Below are 19,169 nucleotides of genomic sequence, written 5' to 3' on the forward strand. Positions count from 1 at the left end.
GTGATAATGCAAATGGCCATCAATTTGAAATTTATTAAGACTTATCAAATTTTGGCGATTCCTCACAATTCTGTATCCTGGTGATTATCGTCACAAGGCAAGTTTTCTCCTTCAATTAAAAATTCTGTCAGTTCGTTAAAAATTTACTATGTAGTATTTTTGCGAATTTATCCTTATAATTTTTTTCTTAACATGATCAAATCTTGAACGGTGATATTAAAAAATTTCATTTGTCCAAATCTCCCCTAAAAGATACTACTACTTATAAGTTTAGGCCGAGGAAATTCAAGTGCATAAAAGGATTAGTCAAGAAGTGACCAAACTTGTAACTAGTCAAATAGTCTACCAATTTTTGTCCACAAGGGTAGGCCATCAAGATTACACCTCAATTCTAAATAGGTTAGACATTAATTTTATGTCATGCGTGTTAACTTTGAATTTTATCTTTTAACAAGAGACGAGAGGACTTCAATAGCAATAGTGGTCATGACTCATGATTCGTATCTTATTAGTTAATTTGTAACTTTGAAGGCGTTTTGATACGCTTATAAGTTGGTCAAATTAATTTATAAGCATATTTTTAATGTATTTTAAACACCAAGTGATTGTAAATTAAAATCAACCAAAAAATCATAAGTCGGCCTTATAAGTACTTTTAAATTAACCAAATTTATACATTTTCTTAATAGGGTATTTAGTTGACTGTATTTTTGGGCAAACTAGATGTACTTGATTATATGTATTGTTTGACTGATCTATACACATATGTATTTGGTTGATTGTATTTTGGTAAAGCAGAGTATTTGACTGTATGTGTTATTTGGCTGATCTATATAAATATGTATTTGGCTGACTGTGTTTTGAAACAGTGTATTTGAATATATCCGAATACACACGAAATAGGTGAGACACTTACAAATTGTAATTACAAAAACAGTAGCTACGGTCGGTTAGAAGCATAGAAACTATAGATGTTTAAGTAATTTTTGTAATTGCTAAACTTCTCCAAACAGAACTCCCAAGTCTTTTTCATTTTAGTTTCATCGTTCGTCCTTTTTTATATATAAAAAAATTAAATTTATATTATTTGTAAATAAATTTAAGAACATTTAGATTATTTTAACATAAATTAAAAAAAGCTTATCAACACTTTCTATCAAGCTTATTACAAGTTTTATCATATTCTGTCCAAACACATAGAGTATTTTTTTTTTCTTTTTGAAATCAATTTCATTACCCCAACATCAATTTGCCTATCAGCTACAAATTCAAACAAGTTCTTTGTTTGGGAAAAAGTTACAATTTGACTAGCAATTCAGGTTCATGATTAAAAAAGAACAAAAAAAAAAAAAAAAAACTGTAGATAATTCCCCAGTCTCGTGTCCACTCTATCTAAACAGTGTCCTGAAGGTGAAAAAAGAAAAAGAAAGTGTCTCAAAGTCAGTTGAACAAACTCTGGTTAGTGATAATTGACAGTGCAATTGGGGCTTGCGGAAATGGCAGTTTCATCATCACATACTGCTTTTTCTTTTCACTCATCTCTTGGTTCTAAGACCAGTTTAAATCCTTGTCTCGTTGGATATCCTTTCACAGCAACCAATCGTCGCCGTCCATTCATTATCACCTTCTCTTCCAGTAAGTTTTCCTATATATTCTTTGCAAAATTCAAAAATTTTGTTTCCACTAAAAGTAGTGCTTAATCTAACAAATACATATTCCTCGTCAGAATCAAAAAATGAACTCTCAATTGATAAGAAAAGACAATTACTTGAACAATACGGTCTTAATCCTGATGAGTTCTTATCTGACCCATCTCCAAAGGTATGTCTTTTGCCCTCTCTGACAAATATTTTATTTATTTCATACCATTAAATACCTAAAATAGGGAAATTTTCAAAATTAATACTGCCCAACATAAAATATTACACCACGTAGCCCAATATACAATATTATAGCTTGGGGAAAGCATTATACATAATATATCAACCTTGTGTTTATACACAAATGTGTGCTAAACCGGGTAACAAACTCAAAATATGGGCTACGTTGCGGAAATATTTTCTCCCTGTAAACATAGAGCGTAATCTTCCCAGAAAATATGGGCCTGTATAGAGGATAATACGAATATTTCAGAAAGCTGACCTTAACTAGAGTGAAATTGAGAATATGTTGGTTAATTGATATTAATACTAGTGTTTTCATTGGAGTTATAGACAAAGAAGAGGAGAGAACAATCCGACAGTGGAAGCGGAAAACGGGTCCTTCTAGAAGAACCTAAAGCTCCACGCGAGACACATAAATTGCTTCAGGTTTGTATTTCTATGACATTTTAGCTTAAGCTGTGGCGACTAATGGAGAATTCCCTTCTTTTTACCCTGTCTGTCTGCAATTTTTAAGTTAGAAAAGACTGATTTTTGGTGCAATGTATGAAATGTTGTAGTACTGGGATGCAACGGTGAGATAGCTGAAATGTGTACACTTGAATAATTTCTTCTTTGTTGCTTCATGAAATGATGTACATGGATAGAAAAGCTGCAGTAAGAACTAATGCTCTATGTGTACCTAATGATTTTAAAATTGCAAGTTCATTAGCGGAAAAACCATTTGAATTCTGCAGACCCCTATGGTGCACTTGTTGACAATTCAAGCATATCTAACTTTCCACTGCGTTTGATTGTAATTCATTCTCCAAGTACACGTGTCATGCGAGGATGCAATTGTTGTCAAACAAGCAAGTGGTTTGTGATATCTTTGCTATTATAAGGAGTTTTTGTTCAGGTTGTTGGGGGGACGGCTCGAAGGAAGAAATTGCTCTCACCAAAGAGCATGGATGTGCGTCCCATGATGGAAGTTGTAAAAGCTGCTGCATTTGGTATTTTGCAAGTGAGATTCTTATTAGCCATTAAGAGCAGTTCGTCTTTCAGGTAACACTAGATACACCACCGTAATGTTGTTAAATATAAATTGTTTTCCACTGTCTAGGCGGCAGGTGGTTGCCCTGCATCTTTGCGGCCTGGCCGTTGGTTGGACCTGTATAGTGGGACAGGATCAGTTGGTATAGAAGCCATTAGCCGAGGGTGTTCTGAGGTTAGCATTAAATTTGTTACAACCCTTTCTGGAACATATGCTATATTTTATTTACTTATTACTAGTGATACTTTTATTGGCTCCGTATGATTTTAAGTTAGCAGTTGATTTGTGGAGCTTTATATTTTATCTAGTCTTTCTGTGTCATTTTGCTCTCACAGCATATGTTTTTCATATTCTATTTGCGGACTCCTAGGTACATTTTGTTGAGATGGACCCTTGGGTTGTCTCAGATGTTCTCCAGCCAAATTTAGAATGGACTGGTTTCCTTGATGTCTCAGTCATACATACTGTCCGCGTTGAAAGCTTTTTGGAGCGGGCAGAACATTTTCTTGGTAAGAGTTTCTCTTCCTGTCGTTCTGTTGCCCCACATGCGAAGTAAGTTGGGGAGTTACTAGTACCATGAATGAGTAATTCTGATATAACGCTCAATTGCATCTCTCTCTCCCTCTCTTAAAAGGTTAATTGAATATTTTATCTGATGTTTTCTTGTACATTTTGGTACAAACATAGAAAGTTATTACTTGCTCCGAAAAATGTATTAGAAAAAGGTTCATTTACTCACCCTAGAAATGTATAAAATACAAGCATTGCTTACTAAGGAAATAGAAAAATAGGACGGCTTGAACATTTTTATTGATCCTGATTCCTTTAATTTATATAGCTTGTGATATCTCTTTTCTCAAACTGATACCTTTTTCACGATCATTGCATATGCCAATCAAGGGGCAGGTTAGAGGTAAGCCTTTCTTTCTTGCTGACCAACATGGTACTAACAGTAGACTGCCTCTTAGCTGTTACCATTAACGAGTTTTCTTATCCCACTGATGAAACAGATTTCGAAGGCATGGAAATACTATTTAGAAAATGTGGATTACTTTGTAAATTTAGCTCTTTTAAGTCAAACAATCATTTGTAAGTAACGTAGCACAAGGAGGTCTCTAAATGAAAATTAACCAGACATCTAATATTATTACCTGCAGTTGGTGTTGGTAATTTCCTGGTAGAGGAGAGTGATAAGAGAGGCTTGGGTTTGGGGGGTGGGTATTACAGATATGGTTGGTGCTAACTTATCACATGCTTGGCGCCAGACCAGTTCTACCCACTTTCTGGAGGTTCCCAATATGGCTGATTGTGGCAAGTCAATCCTTTATATCTATCTTCACCATTTCTGTACTTGTGGAATATTTGCAAGCCGTATAGTTTCTCCTCTTTTTCTTCACTCGCATGATTTCTTTTGCTATTTCGTTTAGCAGTGTTCAGGAACTAAACAGTTAGTTGCAATTTTTAGGGATGATGTGTTGCAAAAACAAAGCTGATACCATGAAAATTTAATGCTAATCTTTTATTGAAATATAACAATCTAGGTTTTTTTTTTCAGGTGAAGATGGGAGCTTTGATTATATTAGTGTTACGCCACCATATGAGGCAGTTGATTACAGTATATTAATGGATCAAATTTCAAAATCATCAATAGTGGGAGAGAATACATTTATAGTAAGTGTTTCAGTAAATGTGCTTTATATCCATTGTGTTCCTTTTCTGCCCACAAATTCCTTTTGTGGTTGTAAACATATTTTTGTGTATTCAGGTGGTGGAATACCCCTTGAGAACTGACATGCTGGATTCATGCGGATGCCTTGTTAAGGTATTGAGCAGTTCAATTTTCAGTATTAGGACAGGACTATCCTCCCCCCTCCCATGCTCGAGTGCATGTACCAAGACATTTCATTTTTGGATATTATCATTAGAGATATTGCTGATTGCTTAATGAGTAGGCTGTGATTCTCCATTCTGCCTTTAGCTGATGAGTTTGGATGGTGTTTTCTCTTCAACAGAAACTTAAATGTTTTACAGAGCTAGCAGGATGTATGGTTCAATCATACATATACACGAGAACTAATTCTCTTTCTCTTGTTACTAAAAAATACAGATATCTGATCGGCGGTTTGGTCGAACTCATTTGGCAATATATGGACCAAAGTGGGCACAGAAGAAAAAATATGTAGAGAAGACAAAGAAAAGGCAAGAAAAGCTGGATTTGTTAAGGGAAGTGGAGAGTTCGGCATCTTAAGTTTAGTTACTGCGAATTGTATAACACATCTTATAGTCAAGAGAGGGTGTCAAATGTTGTCAGACAGTTGATTGCCCCAGTTCTAACCATTTATTCCGATGGTAATTTTGCTTTGGCGCTCCTTGTCTTGATACATCGTTTCTCGCCAGGTATATCTTCTGATTTTTCTGATGGATCTTTAACCTGCAGGTCAATTTCTTCTTGGGACATTCCGCATCCCTGGCTCCCCGGTTGGTATGCCGTACTTGATTCTCTCATAATGAGCAGCCATTTGTAAGAAGGCATCACGAGTTTTCTGCAGGATTTTGCTAGTAAATGTAGATATAAATTAGTATCCCATTTTACACATAATGGAATTTTAAGTTGTCGTTTATATGCCATCCCTTGCGTATCCTTGCCTTGACTTGACTGACATGTCTTACATTATTATGCTAATGGAGAACACCAAAGTTTTTTTTTTCTTTTTCATATTTCAAAGCCTTGATCTGATCTCCCATGAATTTCGTCCAACATTCTCTTTCCAGCATAAATTGAAGTTGTATATGGAAAACTTAGATTATTTTTCGAAATTTCGAATAAAAAGCTGGAGAAGCATGATTTCTTTTGTAAAGATAGGTCAAGAAAAGATGGGAGTGGACCACGTTATTTGCTACCTTGAGTTATATCAGAGGAAGCTTCTTTGTCCTGTAACTCTGAACTTAGGAGTAAAGTATGTCGGTATATGGGCTTATAAAGATTGGGAACCCCCAGGATTCAGTATGATGTCTTTATCTAATGGAGCAGATAAGTGATTAACTGCTTTGCTTATTGAATGTGGTTGTGTTTAGACTTAACGTAATTTGAATATACAGTCTGGTACGCTCCTAAACTTTTCTTATGTTGAATGTTAGCACTATGTTTCAAACTTTGGATGAGTGATGTCATCTTATATTAAAATCTGGATAGTATCAGTTCTAACGGGTTAAAGTTATTCTTCATCACTTGTGTCTCAAACTTTGGTGTAATTATTCTATCTTTGATATTCACGTGTACACTTTTTATATCTCAGAATCTCTTTTTTGCTTGAAAGCTTTAGACGATAGGGACCATACAGTACTGGCCCTGACAGTGACAGCGATTAGAACATATGCTTGAGATAATGTGCCTCCTAAGATTTTCCTATTAGTGCAACTCCTAAACGTTTATGGTGTAAAATGCACATTATATCGTAGAGCTTAACTTATACACCTTACAAAGTGAAGATTTTTTTTTTTTTTTTTATACTGATGGTGTATATATAAGTTAAACTCTCTGTAATAGATGATCTAATGAGTAAGGACTGGATATTGTGGTCAGAAGGTTTCTATTTGCTTTTGCCGGCACTTCTTTTCAGGAGTTCCTTTTACAGATTCTTCGGATGATGATACGAGACGTCAAGTATATTCTAAGTTTCTGACACGTTCAAACTAATTCTGGAATAAAGAATAAAGTTTTCTTTGATTTGCTTTGATGGAGATGCGATGATTTTGAATCTGGTGGCTCCTTCTGTGTGTCCAAATCACCTTTCTAATGCCAGCAATCATGAACGTCTAATTCTGTCGAATTTAATTTTGATGAGTTCAATCTAAATTTTCCTCAGAATTTTAACTTGATAGTTCAACCTTTAAGTTCTTGCCCTTAAATCCGTTGCAAGTTTGAGATTATGGATTTAAATTGAATTTATAAATGTGTTGAAATTTTTGTAATTAATTCTACCGTACTCAGCAGTGAGGTCACCTTGGCGGTATTGCACCTGCACTAGCGAAGATATGGAAAGAGTTGCCAGGGAAACAATAAACATAAAGAATAATTGGACATCTAACATTGTTATAAACTGTTGTCGACCTATCCCTACTAACTCTCTCCCCTTTTACCCCACATCTTCAACTAATATCTCTTCCTTTAGTTGCTTTTGGACATAACGAACTTTAACTTTTCCATGCTATATATTTATCTTGCAAGCTATAGTCCTCTATGAAAGAGCATCCCAACAACAGAACACGACTGTACTCTTTGTTTCAGTTTACATAGTACCAGAGGAAAAATCCACCATCCTTGTTTAAATTTTTGGTTGGTGTGTTTCTCTGATCCACAAATGTGCATTGAAGATCAAACACAGGAGAATTTGAAGTAGGAATACTAGAGTTATGGGTAGTGATGGTGCGGGCCGTGGCAGCAATTTTTTGAGGGTTGTTATTTTACTTAGTTTTCTATGTTTTGTGTCTGCTGAGATATTAGAGAATCCAGCAGCCAAAACTGTCACCAAAACAGTTACTGGGACAACAAATATCCAGTTGGACACTAGGAGGATAATAGAAACAGAAAGGCATTCTCTGCAAGGGACCAAACTCAATTATGTCAGCAAAAGAAGAGTACCTATCGGACCTGATCCAATACATAACAGGTATTTTAATGTTTTAACAGTCCTCCTTCAACATTCATGAGTAAGACAGGGTACTTCTATGCTAACGCAACCATGTTCCCGTACATATATATATATATATATATATATATATATATATATATATATATATATATCCATTTGGATACGAAATATCTACCATGTTATAATAGGTGAAAAGTACTCCTCTACTATAACAAAATACCTTAATTTTATCCCTCTGTTACACTTTAGGACCATTCATAATTTAATCCCTCTGTTACACTTTAGGACCATTAATACTCTTGTCGTTATTAAATTGTTTCGTATGTGAACTTGACCTAACAGAACTCTCCTGAAATATAGCATGAGGTAATTTTAAAATTTTAGTCATCGCTTGAGCATTGTTAAAGGCAAGGGAAAATATGAGATAATTTGCTACCGAACCTTTTCCCTTCATTTATTATTAGATTACAAAGTAATTGTTTTATTAATATTTGTAAATGGCTTCTCAGGAAAGCAGGAGAGCACATGGAAACACGCATCCGAGCTTGAGCTTAAGGGAAAAAGTAAGAGGCTTGGCAACTACTATTGGAAAGAGTTTCAACTGTCAACAATATTTTTTCTGCTTGGAAACTTTAAGCGTGCATTATGTTTCTGAGCACTAAGCACCATCTCATTGTAAAGAAGCAAATTACAATCAAGTGAATGAAAATTTCAGCTGCCAAATCAAATTCAAGAGGGATATACTTTAGAAGTTAGAAAGCCCATTCGACTTCAAGTTTAGTGAAAATGATTTCCAAATAGAAGCATAAAATATGCAAAGAGAACTTCAATTACTAATCAACATCATCCAAAATTAATCAGAAGGGGTAATTACCAACAACCCTGCATGGTTGCATTCCTATTAGATGAATTAATATCAGTGTGGAGGCAGATATTCTGCCAAACCAATCCATTAGGGAATCTAGAATGGCATGTATATGCATCCTATAGCTTTTCTGTATATGCATCCTACAGCTTTTCTTACTTTCAAAAAACCATCAGAATCTTATGCTATTTCACTTACTAAAGGGAAAAAAAAGAAAGAATCTTCTTTTTCATTAAACCTCCAATAAGCAAACATATAGAAATGATCACATAATGTATCATCCACAACTTGTGAAGCTAAGGCAGCATAATTTTCACTCGTGTTTGGTTTAAGATTCGCTTTTGGATAAAGATCTACCAATGCTGTGATTTGATCTTACTACCATAAATGATGGTAAGGGAGCACTGAATATATCTCGACCCTAAAAAGGCCAATGCCCAGGTCAGTTACAAAGAGCTAAATTAGTAGTATTACAGATTTCAAGAAACTATGTGACTGGTTTTGCAGTGTCTTGTTTAATGGATAAGTATGAGCAGAAGGGAAAACAAAACCTAAGATAGTAATAAACACTTGCTAACTGTACGATAAACTTCGAGCAGAATACTTTAGAATGATTTGACATTTCAGAGTATAATACAGCAATATTTGTGGTAGCACTTCCCAGAACCATATGTATTGTGCCTGATTCCACTTGCATAAGGAAGTGAAGAACTTACCATAAGATGCATTTGTGTTCACCAGATGTGAACATCTCGTAATGCTTTTCCATTCATGCATCAAATTGGACTGCTGGTCTCTTGTTTGTTAAATAGTAAGGGAAACTCATCATACTGTTCAGAGAAACCTTGTTTCTCACCCATGCTCTTCAGTGCTTCATATACCTGATACATAGACCACCTCTCCTTGGGCCGAGAAATTACACAATTGCACGCAATTTTGAGGAATTGCACGATCTCTTCATCATGGCGCTTCCCACATATGTGCTTATCAATTGCTTCTTTAATCCGACCAGAAACAGAAAGCTGATTTACCCAGTCTACCAAATTTCCCTTAAAACCTTCATCAGCAACAGTGACTTCTAGAGGTCTTTGCCCAGTGGCCAACTCCAAAAGCACAACTCCAAAGCTGTAAGCATCCCCTTTCAGTGAAGGCACCATTGTCCTTGAGTACTCGGGAGCAACATAGCCAAATTCCCCCAACTCCCCGTTCACAAAATTAGTCTCTTTTGCATCTGGAGGTGTCACCAGCCTTGCCAACCCAAAATCCATAATTCTAGCATCAAAGTCCTCATCAAGGAAAATAACGTTCGAACATATGTTTTGGTGCAATATTGGCGGTTGGCAACCATGATGAAGCCAAGCAAGACCCCTTGCAGCACCCAAGCCAATCCTAAACCTAGTAGGCCAATCCAACACACTCGCATACCCATTCAAGAACGAATACAAAGTACCATTCGACAAGTGCTTATAAACCAAAAGCTTTTCCTCCTCAACAACACAAAACCCCAAAAGCGGCACCAAATTAGGATGCCTAACTTGTCCTAACGCATTCATCTCCACCCGAAACAACTTCTCACTCAGCTTACATGTTTTAAGCCGTTTAATAGCAAGCGTAGAACCATCACGTAAAACAGCTCTAAACGTAGTCCCCGTCCTAGTCGAGTTTATCACACTCTCCATACCAAAATTATTCGTGGCAGCCAACAAATCCGCCAACTTAACCTTCACAAGCGGTTTCTTAAACAACGTAACCTGAGTAAGCCTATAACCCCTCAACTTATCCGTCCACCTTTCCGAGTCAACTCTCCCTAACCCATACCCCGTCTTACTCCTTCTCCCCGCCTTCGTAAAATACCAATACCAAGCCCCAAAACCCAACAACATAGAAGCAGCAGCACCAAACACACCTGCAGCAATAATAATAGCTAAATTTTTCTTACTAAGTCCTCCACATTTCCCTAATGGTCCACCACAAAGTCCATCATTTCCACTAAAATCAAACGAACCCCCTGATTCGAAAGCTTGCGGAATCCTCCCTTTAAGATCATTATTTGCCACAGAAAATATCTTCAGCCTACCCAAACTAGAAAACTGAGAGGGTATATTCCCATTAAGCTTATTCTCATTAAGCATTAATCTATTCAAATAAGAGCACTTAACAAGATCAGCTGGAATAGTACCACTAAATTCATTATTTGACAAATCAAGAGTTACCAAGAAAGGTAGCCAAGTGCAAATATCAAAAGGTATTGGACCAGAAAGTCTATTACCAGAAAGATCAAGGGTTTGTAAACTTCTACAATATTGTAATGAATCTGGAACATTACCTCCTAGGTTCATGTCTCGAAGTTCGAGGTTTATAAGTCGATTTTCACGGTCATTCCAACAAGAAACACCAACAAATTTACAAATAAACCCCACTGTTGAGTTACCAAAGTTCCAAGAATTTAAGTTGTTTTTTGGATCTGTAAAGGAATTCTTGACCCCTTGTAAGCATTTTATATCATCTTCAGCTATAGCAAAATAAAGGGGTTGAAACAATAAGATTAATATTAGTGGAACATGGAACAATTTGAAAAGGATCATCTTTAGGGTTTAGGGATTCAAGTGGTGGTTGATGAATGTTTGTTACATGAGAAATGGGGGTATGAAAGAGGAAAAAAATGGCAGTGGCATTGACTTTGAATAATCAAGTGGAACTTTCGAATTATGTGTTTGGGAATTTGTAAAGTTTATTTATTGCTTGTCGAGTTCTTAACTTGTAAGCAAGCACCTAAATATCACATTTTTGTCCTTATTTCTGTTTTGGTGTTGAGAATGAAATTTTTATAGTAATGGCTAAGTGTTGATTTACACATGGATTTAAAATTTTCAGTTAATAGGTAAAAATTTATGTACCTAATATTCAACTAGTGATTTGTTTTTTGGTTATGATCCATTTGGCTATAAATAATATTTTCATATTTGCAAAATACTAATTTAATCATCAGTAGTTGATTATCTTCATCTTTGAGCCTAGACCATTAGCTTTCTAGTTGAATTATCATCAATTATTTATCAAAATACACTTCGAAACTGACTAAATCAAATGTTTCCTATGTGTTTTTAACCATTAGCCCGCTTAACTTGAAACACAAACTTCCTATAATCTCTTTTTATAAATGTTGAATTCTTTTTAATAAAGTTTCTAGCTCCCCACCACTTATGTGTGCATCTGTATGTGTATGCTTTCTTTGAACCCTACTAGAAGGTCACTATTTTCTCACTAAAATTTTTTAATAAAAAATATTTAATGACTATTCTTATATATATTTTGATTGAATCAGTGAAAAAAAAATAATAGTGCTTTCACATAAAAAAAAATTAATAAATTTCTTAATGCTTTTGTGAGAACCTTTATTCCATCATGCATTTTTTTCACTGAGCTGATAAAAATAAAATGAAAAAATTATATTTTATAACATAAACTACTCGTATCAACGAGGAAAACCATTATTTTTAGCAGCGACATGCTTTAAAACTCATCGAAAGCAACATTACCTTGGTCAAATATTTACCTAACTTTAGGTCATAGTCATATCACACATGCAATGAAAAATTCACTTGCCCGAGAAAAGAGTTGGCGGAAAGTGAAATATAAGTAATCATTGACGGCATTATCATTCTCTCAGTTTATTTTGAATTGCTCATTATATTAAAAATAATTTTTTATTTTTATTTATTTATTTTAGCATATAAAAAAGATAATTTTTTTTCTTTATTTATCCTTAATATTAATTATTCATTTTTAAATCTATTGAGATTATATATCAATTAATATGAATATTATGATAAAATACATATTTTATTTATAAATTTTTAAGGAACATACAAAGTCAATAGCGAACAAGTAAAAATGAATGAAGAGAGTATTGGTTGAGTTATCTAATATTTCGAAGGTAATTTGACCTCACAGTGCGTTCTCAACCATTACACGTGTTTGACCTTAGAATGATCGGGTTTATAATTCCATTAAAAATTCCTAGTTGGATGTTGCACTAACAAGTATTAATATTCCTTCATTTTGCCTTTTACTATTTGGAAAAAAAAAAAAAAACAGATGCATAAATCTTACGTAACTACATTCAGATTCAGTGCTAGCTCCTGTTACACCACTTATTTGGTCGTCCCTAGCTCCCGATAGCAATTTGTGATTGGCTAATCAATTTAAAAAATATTTTATAATGTTAAAACAATAATTTCTATTTGAGCAAGGCTCAAAAAGTGCTTATAGAAAAAACTTATGTAGCTATTACTTGGTCAAACACCTCTTTCTAAAATAAGCATTTTTTTCGGTAAGAAAAGTAACTTTAACTTTTCAGAAGCTTGGCCAATCAAACTATAGATCTAAGCAAATTTAGTGGATTAGTGCAGATTTACAAAGATGTAAAACTCATATTAGAGTTTCTCCAATTTGGGAATTAATTGGTCAAGTTTATTTATTGCTATACTATTATTGTTACTATTAGTGGCGCCCTTTTTGTTGGGATATATACTATTAACCATGTGTTTGGATATAGTATTTATTATAGAACAATTATTTATTTATTGTTTAATAAATAATTAAATAAATCATGTACTAGTATGTGTGTCCTTTACTTATATAGTAGATGATTTAGTGTATAGAGTTTAGCTTATACACGGAAGATTAAATCGTCGGTTCTTATAAGTATAAAAATTTATGTTCACAATCTAAGATGAAAATTGGACAAAGCCATCGGTATGATTGTAGCCCAAGATTAATATAATGTATCTTCATTATAGGAACGGTATAGTTCCGTCTTGTTGTGTTAGTACATTTTGTATGTATTGAACGGATCAAGTAGAGATAAGTGTTTTTGTACTGAATATATAAAACAAATTCTCTAGTTCATTAAATGTACTTATACTCTTAATCTTGATATAATTATTGTGATCAATGTGATTTGTTCATTATTTTGATTTATTAAAATGTACGACTCAATTGCGGGTCTATGTATTCCTAGTGAATTGGATAATGGCAAATTACATTTGTGAAATAATAATTAGTTGATAGAATCCATGTCTCGACTTTGAGATTGATGATACCCCTTCATGGATGCTTATAAGTCTCATGTGAAAACCCTGCAGGTGGATTTTGTATCCGTCACATGATGTAAGTTAAGCAAAAATATAAATGATTCAATTAGTCAATGAATTAAATTGTCAGTAATTTAATTTAATTGATTGGTATCTGTAATCTTAACATGAGGAGTTAAATAAGTTTTAATGTATGATTTCGAAATTAAACTGAGGAGTGCAATTATGATTTTTTCGTGGAATAATTCGTAATTTATTATGGTAGGATTAATTCAAATTTTTTGAATTAATTCCATAATAGGAAGCCTCGTTAATTAAATTATGTGGTTCCTGTTGTGCCCGAATAATAAAGAATTAAATGGAATATTAAATCTTTGTGGAAAATAAAGACCCAGCAGGTTTTGAAAAAAGGTGAAAACCCTAAACCTGTAGTTATAAAATAGAGGTCTTATTCCATAAGGAGGAAAAGGGTTTTAGAAGTTTCTTCAACTTTCTATAGAAATTCGCCCACACGAATTTCACAAATTCTGGTATTATTCGGGTTACACAGCAGAAGACTGTGGAACTGAAGGATGAACACGTGGACAACTTTTGCTCGTGCTTGAAGGCTCGATTTGCAGCCGCAGTCACGCTCCAAGAGATAAGTATCGATTTTATGTTTGATTAAAATCTTTGATTATGTATTTTCTATATTACATGCAAGTTCGATTCTGGCTATCTGCTTCCGCTGCTTATGCCTGCATTCCATCACTTTTGACTCGGAGAGCATCTATAATTTCCCATTTGGTATTGTTTCTGTTTTGGTGTTGAAATTGAATTTGATAATGAAGATGTAAAAGTAATACTCTTCTATTCGCCTCAAATTATTTATCATGATTTTTAAAAATAGTTATTTCAAATTATTCTTAATTTTGAAAGTTCAAAACAAAATTAATTATGTTTTTTTTCCATTTCCCCCAGCTATTGTTTTTCAAGACCAAGTACAAACACCTCAATTATGGATGATGTTATGATATTACTATATTGTTCAATCATTAATGAAGGATAAAATAGTTAAAAATTGCTCCCAGTTAATATTTCTTAAAGGCGTGTACAAGAGAATCAGGATAGATGATTTGAGACGAGGGACTAATGGTGGAGATGTATTTACTTTCTGGTGTTTAGAGCATAACATGAGATAAAGCAGCATCACATGCAAATGCATTTACCAGAAAAAACGTAGTAAAGAATGATCAACATTCAACAGTATGATTACTTTATTTTCACGTTTTGGGTTTTGACATTTGCAAGGAAAGTGCTCCATATTAGTGCATATATATGTTTTGAAAGAATATGGTTGCTTGTTTTAGACTTTAGATGACCATTTTCAAATCTTAAGCTTAAGCACAAGTTGACGTTGACTAGAGCCGACCAAAGTCGGAGGCTACCATCGAGGAATGTAGCGGAATGAATGAGATGTCTTTATCTTGAATCGAAAAATTCATGTTTGGAACCCTTAGAATCAAGAAATTCCCTGTTAGGGGGCATTTCCCCCTTAAATAGACGAATTTGAACTAACTAAGCTAGTGAATTTCGAATACAGGATGATTGATTGAAAAAAAAAAACGTTGTTTTACTTAGTTGTGTAATTAAGTTAATTGTTCCTGAAATACAAACTACTGTTTAATTGTATTCTCCGTTAGAAGATGGCAACAAGAAGCCTTCCCTTTAACCAAATGTAGCATATTGCCTAATTTTCTAACAGAGCTCAATTGGCTATTCTATCCACGCTGGAGACTGAAGAGGTGTAATAAAAAAACCATCTCTACCCATTTACTAAAAATTTGACAATATAGATCGGGAAATAATTGGATGTACTACATGTATATTCGAGATTTCTAATTAAGCTCATAGTTTCTATATAATTTGGTGTGAAATTATGAATTTATAGAGGGATATGTAAAAGTAGACAACTCGGTAGGTGAATAGTCAGATCATCCACCCATTTCCAAACACTTTGGCAGTTTGGCTATCCCAAATTGAATATCGTTCTATTTTATCTAGTTGTCAATTGTTTTATCTTTGATCATAATGCAAAGATATAACTCTAGATATATTTTGGGTACTGAATTAGTTCTGCATTTTTTTTTTGTCTCCGTTGGAAAAGCAAATTGACTGGAGCCCGTTTGGATTGACTTATAAGTTGTTTTTAGTTTTTTTGAGTGTTTGGCTGGCCAGCTTATAAGTCATTTTGTGCTAAAATAAGCCTAAAAAAATAATTTGGCCCGTTTGATTTAGCTTATCTAAAGCAGCTTATAAGTTTAGAACAACTTATAAGCCAAAAAAAAATAAAAATTGGGCTACACTTATAAGAGCCCGTTTGGATTGGCTTATAAGTTGCTTATAAGCTGTTTTCAGCTTTTTTGAGTGTTTGGCTGGCCAGCTTAAAGTCATTTTATGCTTAAAATAAGCTCAAAAAAATAATTGGGCCTATTTGACTTAACTTATCTAAAGCAGCTTATAAGCCAAAAAAAATAAGTTAGACTGCCCCAACTTATTTTTTTAGCTTATAAGCTGTTTGCGCTTATAGGCATAATCCCATCCAAAGAGGCTCTAAGCTGTTTTCAGCTTATAAGCAGCTTTTTTTAAGCCCATCAAACACTATGGCAATTTCAATCCACGTGAGTAACAAAATGTTCACATGGCACTTTTGGATGATATTGATATGAGGTAAAGATGTTTCTTTCAAGTGTAAAAGGTTTCAAATTTCATATTACAGGCAATGAATCAGTCTTGTAGAAATCTGCAGCATCACATTGCAGCGAAATAAGCATCCCAAAATGTCTAATTCAGATAAAATATTCCGACTCATTTAGCAGCTAAACAATACTTGAATCATCCAGTGTGGTGTTCATTTTCATGTTTAAGCAAAGGCTAATTTTCACTGGGACGAAAGCAAAGGGGTTGTTTTTTTGTATAGTCTATTTGTCCCACATCAGAAAGAGCTAATGTTTAGACAGCCACGAGATGCTATAAAAGTAGAGGCCTATAGACTAAGTAAAGCATACCTTTCTCGGCCTTTTGGCTAAGATTAAGTGTAGTATCTGTTCTTATCAGTTTAATATTTGATATGTGGAGACAACATGATATTAATTTAATTTTTTAAGAGGGAAGGTTCATTAGGATAGTTTGCTATTTGGGTCTTCACGTGTTGCCTAAATGTTGCATTACGGCTAAGCCTGTTACTAGTTAGAATCGGATCGAACCGGTAATCGGTTAATGAACCGGTCGGTTTCCGGTTGAAAAATTGGAACTATGAACCGGTCGGTTTCCGGTTGAAAAATTGGAACTGGCCACCGGTTACGGTTAAAAACTAGAAACTGGACTTGTCGGTTCAAACATGTTCAAAACCTCTTTTTTTTTGTTTTTTGTATAGTATATATATATATATATATATATATATATATATATATATATTATAATATTTATTAATATATTATAGGTATATTTACTATGTTATATAAGTTTATAAGTAAAGTTTATATATTTACTGACTAACAGGCTAACAACAAGTCAACAATACAACATATACGTGTATATATATATATATATATATATATATATATATATATATATATATAAAGTTATATGCTTAAGTTATACTACATATACTTAAAATATACTAAGAATATACTTATATATATCAATATACTTAGGTTATATAACTTTTATATATATATATATATATATATATATATATATATATATATATATATATATATATATATATATATATATATATATATATATATATATATGTATGTTTAAGTTATATGTATACTATCTGTTTCTGGGTATTACCTTTTAATGTTCCAATCGGGCAATTTGAATGGAATGTTATGCCTTTTGGACTGAAGAATGCACCTTCAGAATTTCAAAAAATTATGAATGATATTTTTATGGCTTATAGCAACTTTATCATTGTTTATATCGATGATATTTTAGTATTCTCAAATACTATTGAAATGCATTTCAAACATCTTGATATATTCAAGAAAATTATTATTCAAAATGGTTTGGTTATATCTAAACCAAAAATGTCACTTTTTCAAACAAAAGTCAGATTTTTAGGTCATAATATTGAAAAAGGAAAAATTATTCCTATTAATAGAAGTATCGAATTTGCTTCTAAATTCCCTGATATTATTACTGATAAAACCCAACTCCAAAGATTTCTTGGGAGTTTGAATTATATTTCTCCATTTTATAAAGATTTGGCCCAAGATACATCTATTTTATATGATAGATTAAAAAAGATTCAAAAACCTTGGACTGATGCTCATACGCAAGCAGTTCAAAAAATCAAGGGGAAAGTTAATAATCTTCCTTGTCTTTACTTTAGCCAATCCCAACTGGCAAAAAATTATAGAAACTGATGCCTCTGATATTGGCTATGGAGGAATTCTTAAACAGCTTTCTCCAATTGATAAACAAGAATATTTAGTCCAGTTTTGCTCTGGCAAATGAAATAATAGTCAGAAGAACTATGCTACTATAGCAAAAGAAATTCTTGCTATAGTAAAGTGTGTTCTTAAGTTTCAAGGTGATTTATACAATCAAAAGTTTTTAATAAAAACTGACTGCCAAGCAGCCAAGTTTATGTTTAATAAAGATTGCAAACATGATGTTTCTAAACAAATGTTTGCCAGATGGCAAGCTCTTTTGGCACCATTTGATTTTGAAATTCACTATAAAAAGGGATCAGATAATAGTCTCCCTGATTTTCTCACTAGAGAATATTTAAGTTCATAACTGTCATTTTCTCATTTGCAGGATGAGACCCACATTGACACCTCCCTCTAATAGAGGAAGGGGAAGAGGACAAAAAGGAACGGGCAGAGGCACTGTTCTTGCCCAAATGGGTAACAAAAGGCTAATAGCCGACAATATTGCAGAAACCCCTGGTAATACCCAGAAACAGATCACTTATGCTGAATATCTGGCTTTTATAGAAGCAGATAAAAAAGGGGATAATATGCCTCCATCATATTCCAGTGCTCTCATAATCGATGATAATGGGGACACTGATTCATATGAAGAAAATACTCAACGAGAGTTAATAATTCTCCTTGAAAATGATGATCTCCAATGGAAAGATGAACCTTGGCAAATAATGCAAAGGTATTTTGATAAAACGTCATACGCTACTCCGACTTATAAATATCGGATGCATTATGAAATGGTCCTTTCAAATACAGGATCAGCGGAATTTCAACATTTTTATCCGGCTAATACCAAAAAAGTTTATAACTTTTCAAAAACTGTTATAAAAAAGATCTTCTCTCCAAATGAATGGGGAATAAGTCCGTTAAAGGATAGGGATTATATCCACCCAGAACAAAAGGTCCAGTTAAATTCAATTATTGGGATTATGGTGAAAGCTTTAATAAAACTTTTTTATACGAGAATGATAATAAAAAACATTCTTTGTTTATAAAAATCTGTGCCAATGTTTATAAACAAGGCATTCCAAATTGGTTTTGTCAATGGTGGATCCATTATGGTCCAACCGTAAAAAAATTTACCAGAACCCTTCAAGAGTTTATATACTGAATGGGTTGATGTTTCTCCAAAAATAATAGATTTGGAAAATAATATTACTTT

General features: G+C 33.5%; 3 protein-coding genes and 1 non-coding gene across 4 annotated transcripts; 3 read left to right on the forward strand and 1 right to left on the reverse strand.

Annotated features, from left to right (window-relative positions):
• Positions 1 to 1,196: 1,196 nt before the first annotated feature.
• LOC132625006 (uncharacterized) lies at positions 1,197 to 5,627 on the forward strand. Its single transcript, XM_060339769.1, has 10 exons — positions 1,197 to 1,635; positions 1,727 to 1,821; positions 2,214 to 2,309; positions 2,779 to 2,883; positions 2,983 to 3,087; positions 3,284 to 3,422; positions 4,469 to 4,584; positions 4,679 to 4,735; positions 5,021 to 5,262; positions 5,351 to 5,627. The coding sequence occupies exons 1-9, from the start codon at positions 1,497 to 1,499 to the stop codon at positions 5,159 to 5,161; spliced, it is 993 nt and encodes a 330-aa protein (XP_060195752.1). The 5' UTR covers positions 1,197 to 1,496; the 3' UTR covers positions 5,162 to 5,262; positions 5,351 to 5,627.
• A 150-nt stretch (positions 5,628 to 5,777) lies between these two features.
• On the forward strand, positions 5,778 to 8,632 carry LOC132625007 (CLAVATA3/ESR (CLE)-related protein 25). Its single transcript, XM_060339770.1, has 2 exons — positions 5,778 to 7,583; positions 8,075 to 8,632. The coding sequence occupies exons 1-2, from the start codon at positions 7,327 to 7,329 to the stop codon at positions 8,112 to 8,114; spliced, it is 297 nt and encodes a 98-aa protein (XP_060195753.1). The 5' UTR covers positions 5,778 to 7,326; the 3' UTR covers positions 8,115 to 8,632.
• Positions 8,633 to 8,818: 186 nt separating this feature from the next.
• LOC132625005 (inactive LRR receptor-like serine/threonine-protein kinase BIR2) lies at positions 8,819 to 11,195 on the reverse strand. Its single transcript, XM_060339768.1, has one exon. The coding sequence runs from the start codon at positions 11,013 to 11,015 to the stop codon at positions 9,207 to 9,209; it is 1,809 nt and encodes a 602-aa protein (XP_060195751.1). The 5' UTR covers positions 11,016 to 11,195; the 3' UTR covers positions 8,819 to 9,206.
• Positions 11,196 to 16,569: 5,374 nt separating this feature from the next.
• On the forward strand, positions 16,570 to 16,758 carry LOC132625272 (U2 spliceosomal RNA). The gene has a single exon (XR_009576717.1). It is a non-coding gene; the product is annotated as a U2 spliceosomal RNA (small nuclear RNA).
• The last annotated feature ends 2,411 nt before the right edge of the window (positions 16,759 to 19,169 follow it).

Source organism: Lycium barbarum, chromosome 12 (genome assembly GCF_019175385.1).
Source record: "Lycium barbarum isolate Lr01 chromosome 12, ASM1917538v2, whole genome shotgun sequence".
Lineage (NCBI taxonomy): Eukaryota > Viridiplantae > Streptophyta > Magnoliopsida > Solanales > Solanaceae > Lycium > Lycium barbarum.

What these genes read in the sequence shown, in the direction of transcription:
- LOC132625006 (XM_060339769.1), top strand. Translation starts at nt 1,497, where the DNA reads ATGGCAGTTTCATCATCACATACTGCTTTTTCTTTTCACTCATCTCTT. An exon ending in AGACACATAAATTGCTTCAG is followed by an intron (nt 2,310 to 2,778) that starts GTTTGTATTTCT and finishes GTTTTTGTTCAG; the next exon opens with GTTGTTGGGGGGACGGCTCG. An exon ending in TTAGCCGAGGGTGTTCTGAG is followed by an intron (nt 3,088 to 3,283) that starts GTTAGCATTAAA and finishes GCGGACTCCTAG; the next exon opens with GTACATTTTGTTGAGATGGA.
- LOC132625007 (XM_060339770.1), top strand. Translation starts at nt 7,327, where the DNA reads ATGGGTAGTGATGGTGCGGGCCGTGGCAGCAATTTTTTGAGGGTTGTT. An exon ending in CCTGATCCAATACATAACAG is followed by an intron (nt 7,584 to 8,074) that starts GTATTTTAATGT and finishes ATGGCTTCTCAG; the next exon opens with GAAAGCAGGAGAGCACATGG.
- LOC132625005 (XM_060339768.1), bottom strand. Translation starts at nt 11,015, where the DNA reads ATGATCCTTTTCAAATTGTTCCATGTTCCACTAATATTAATCTTATTG.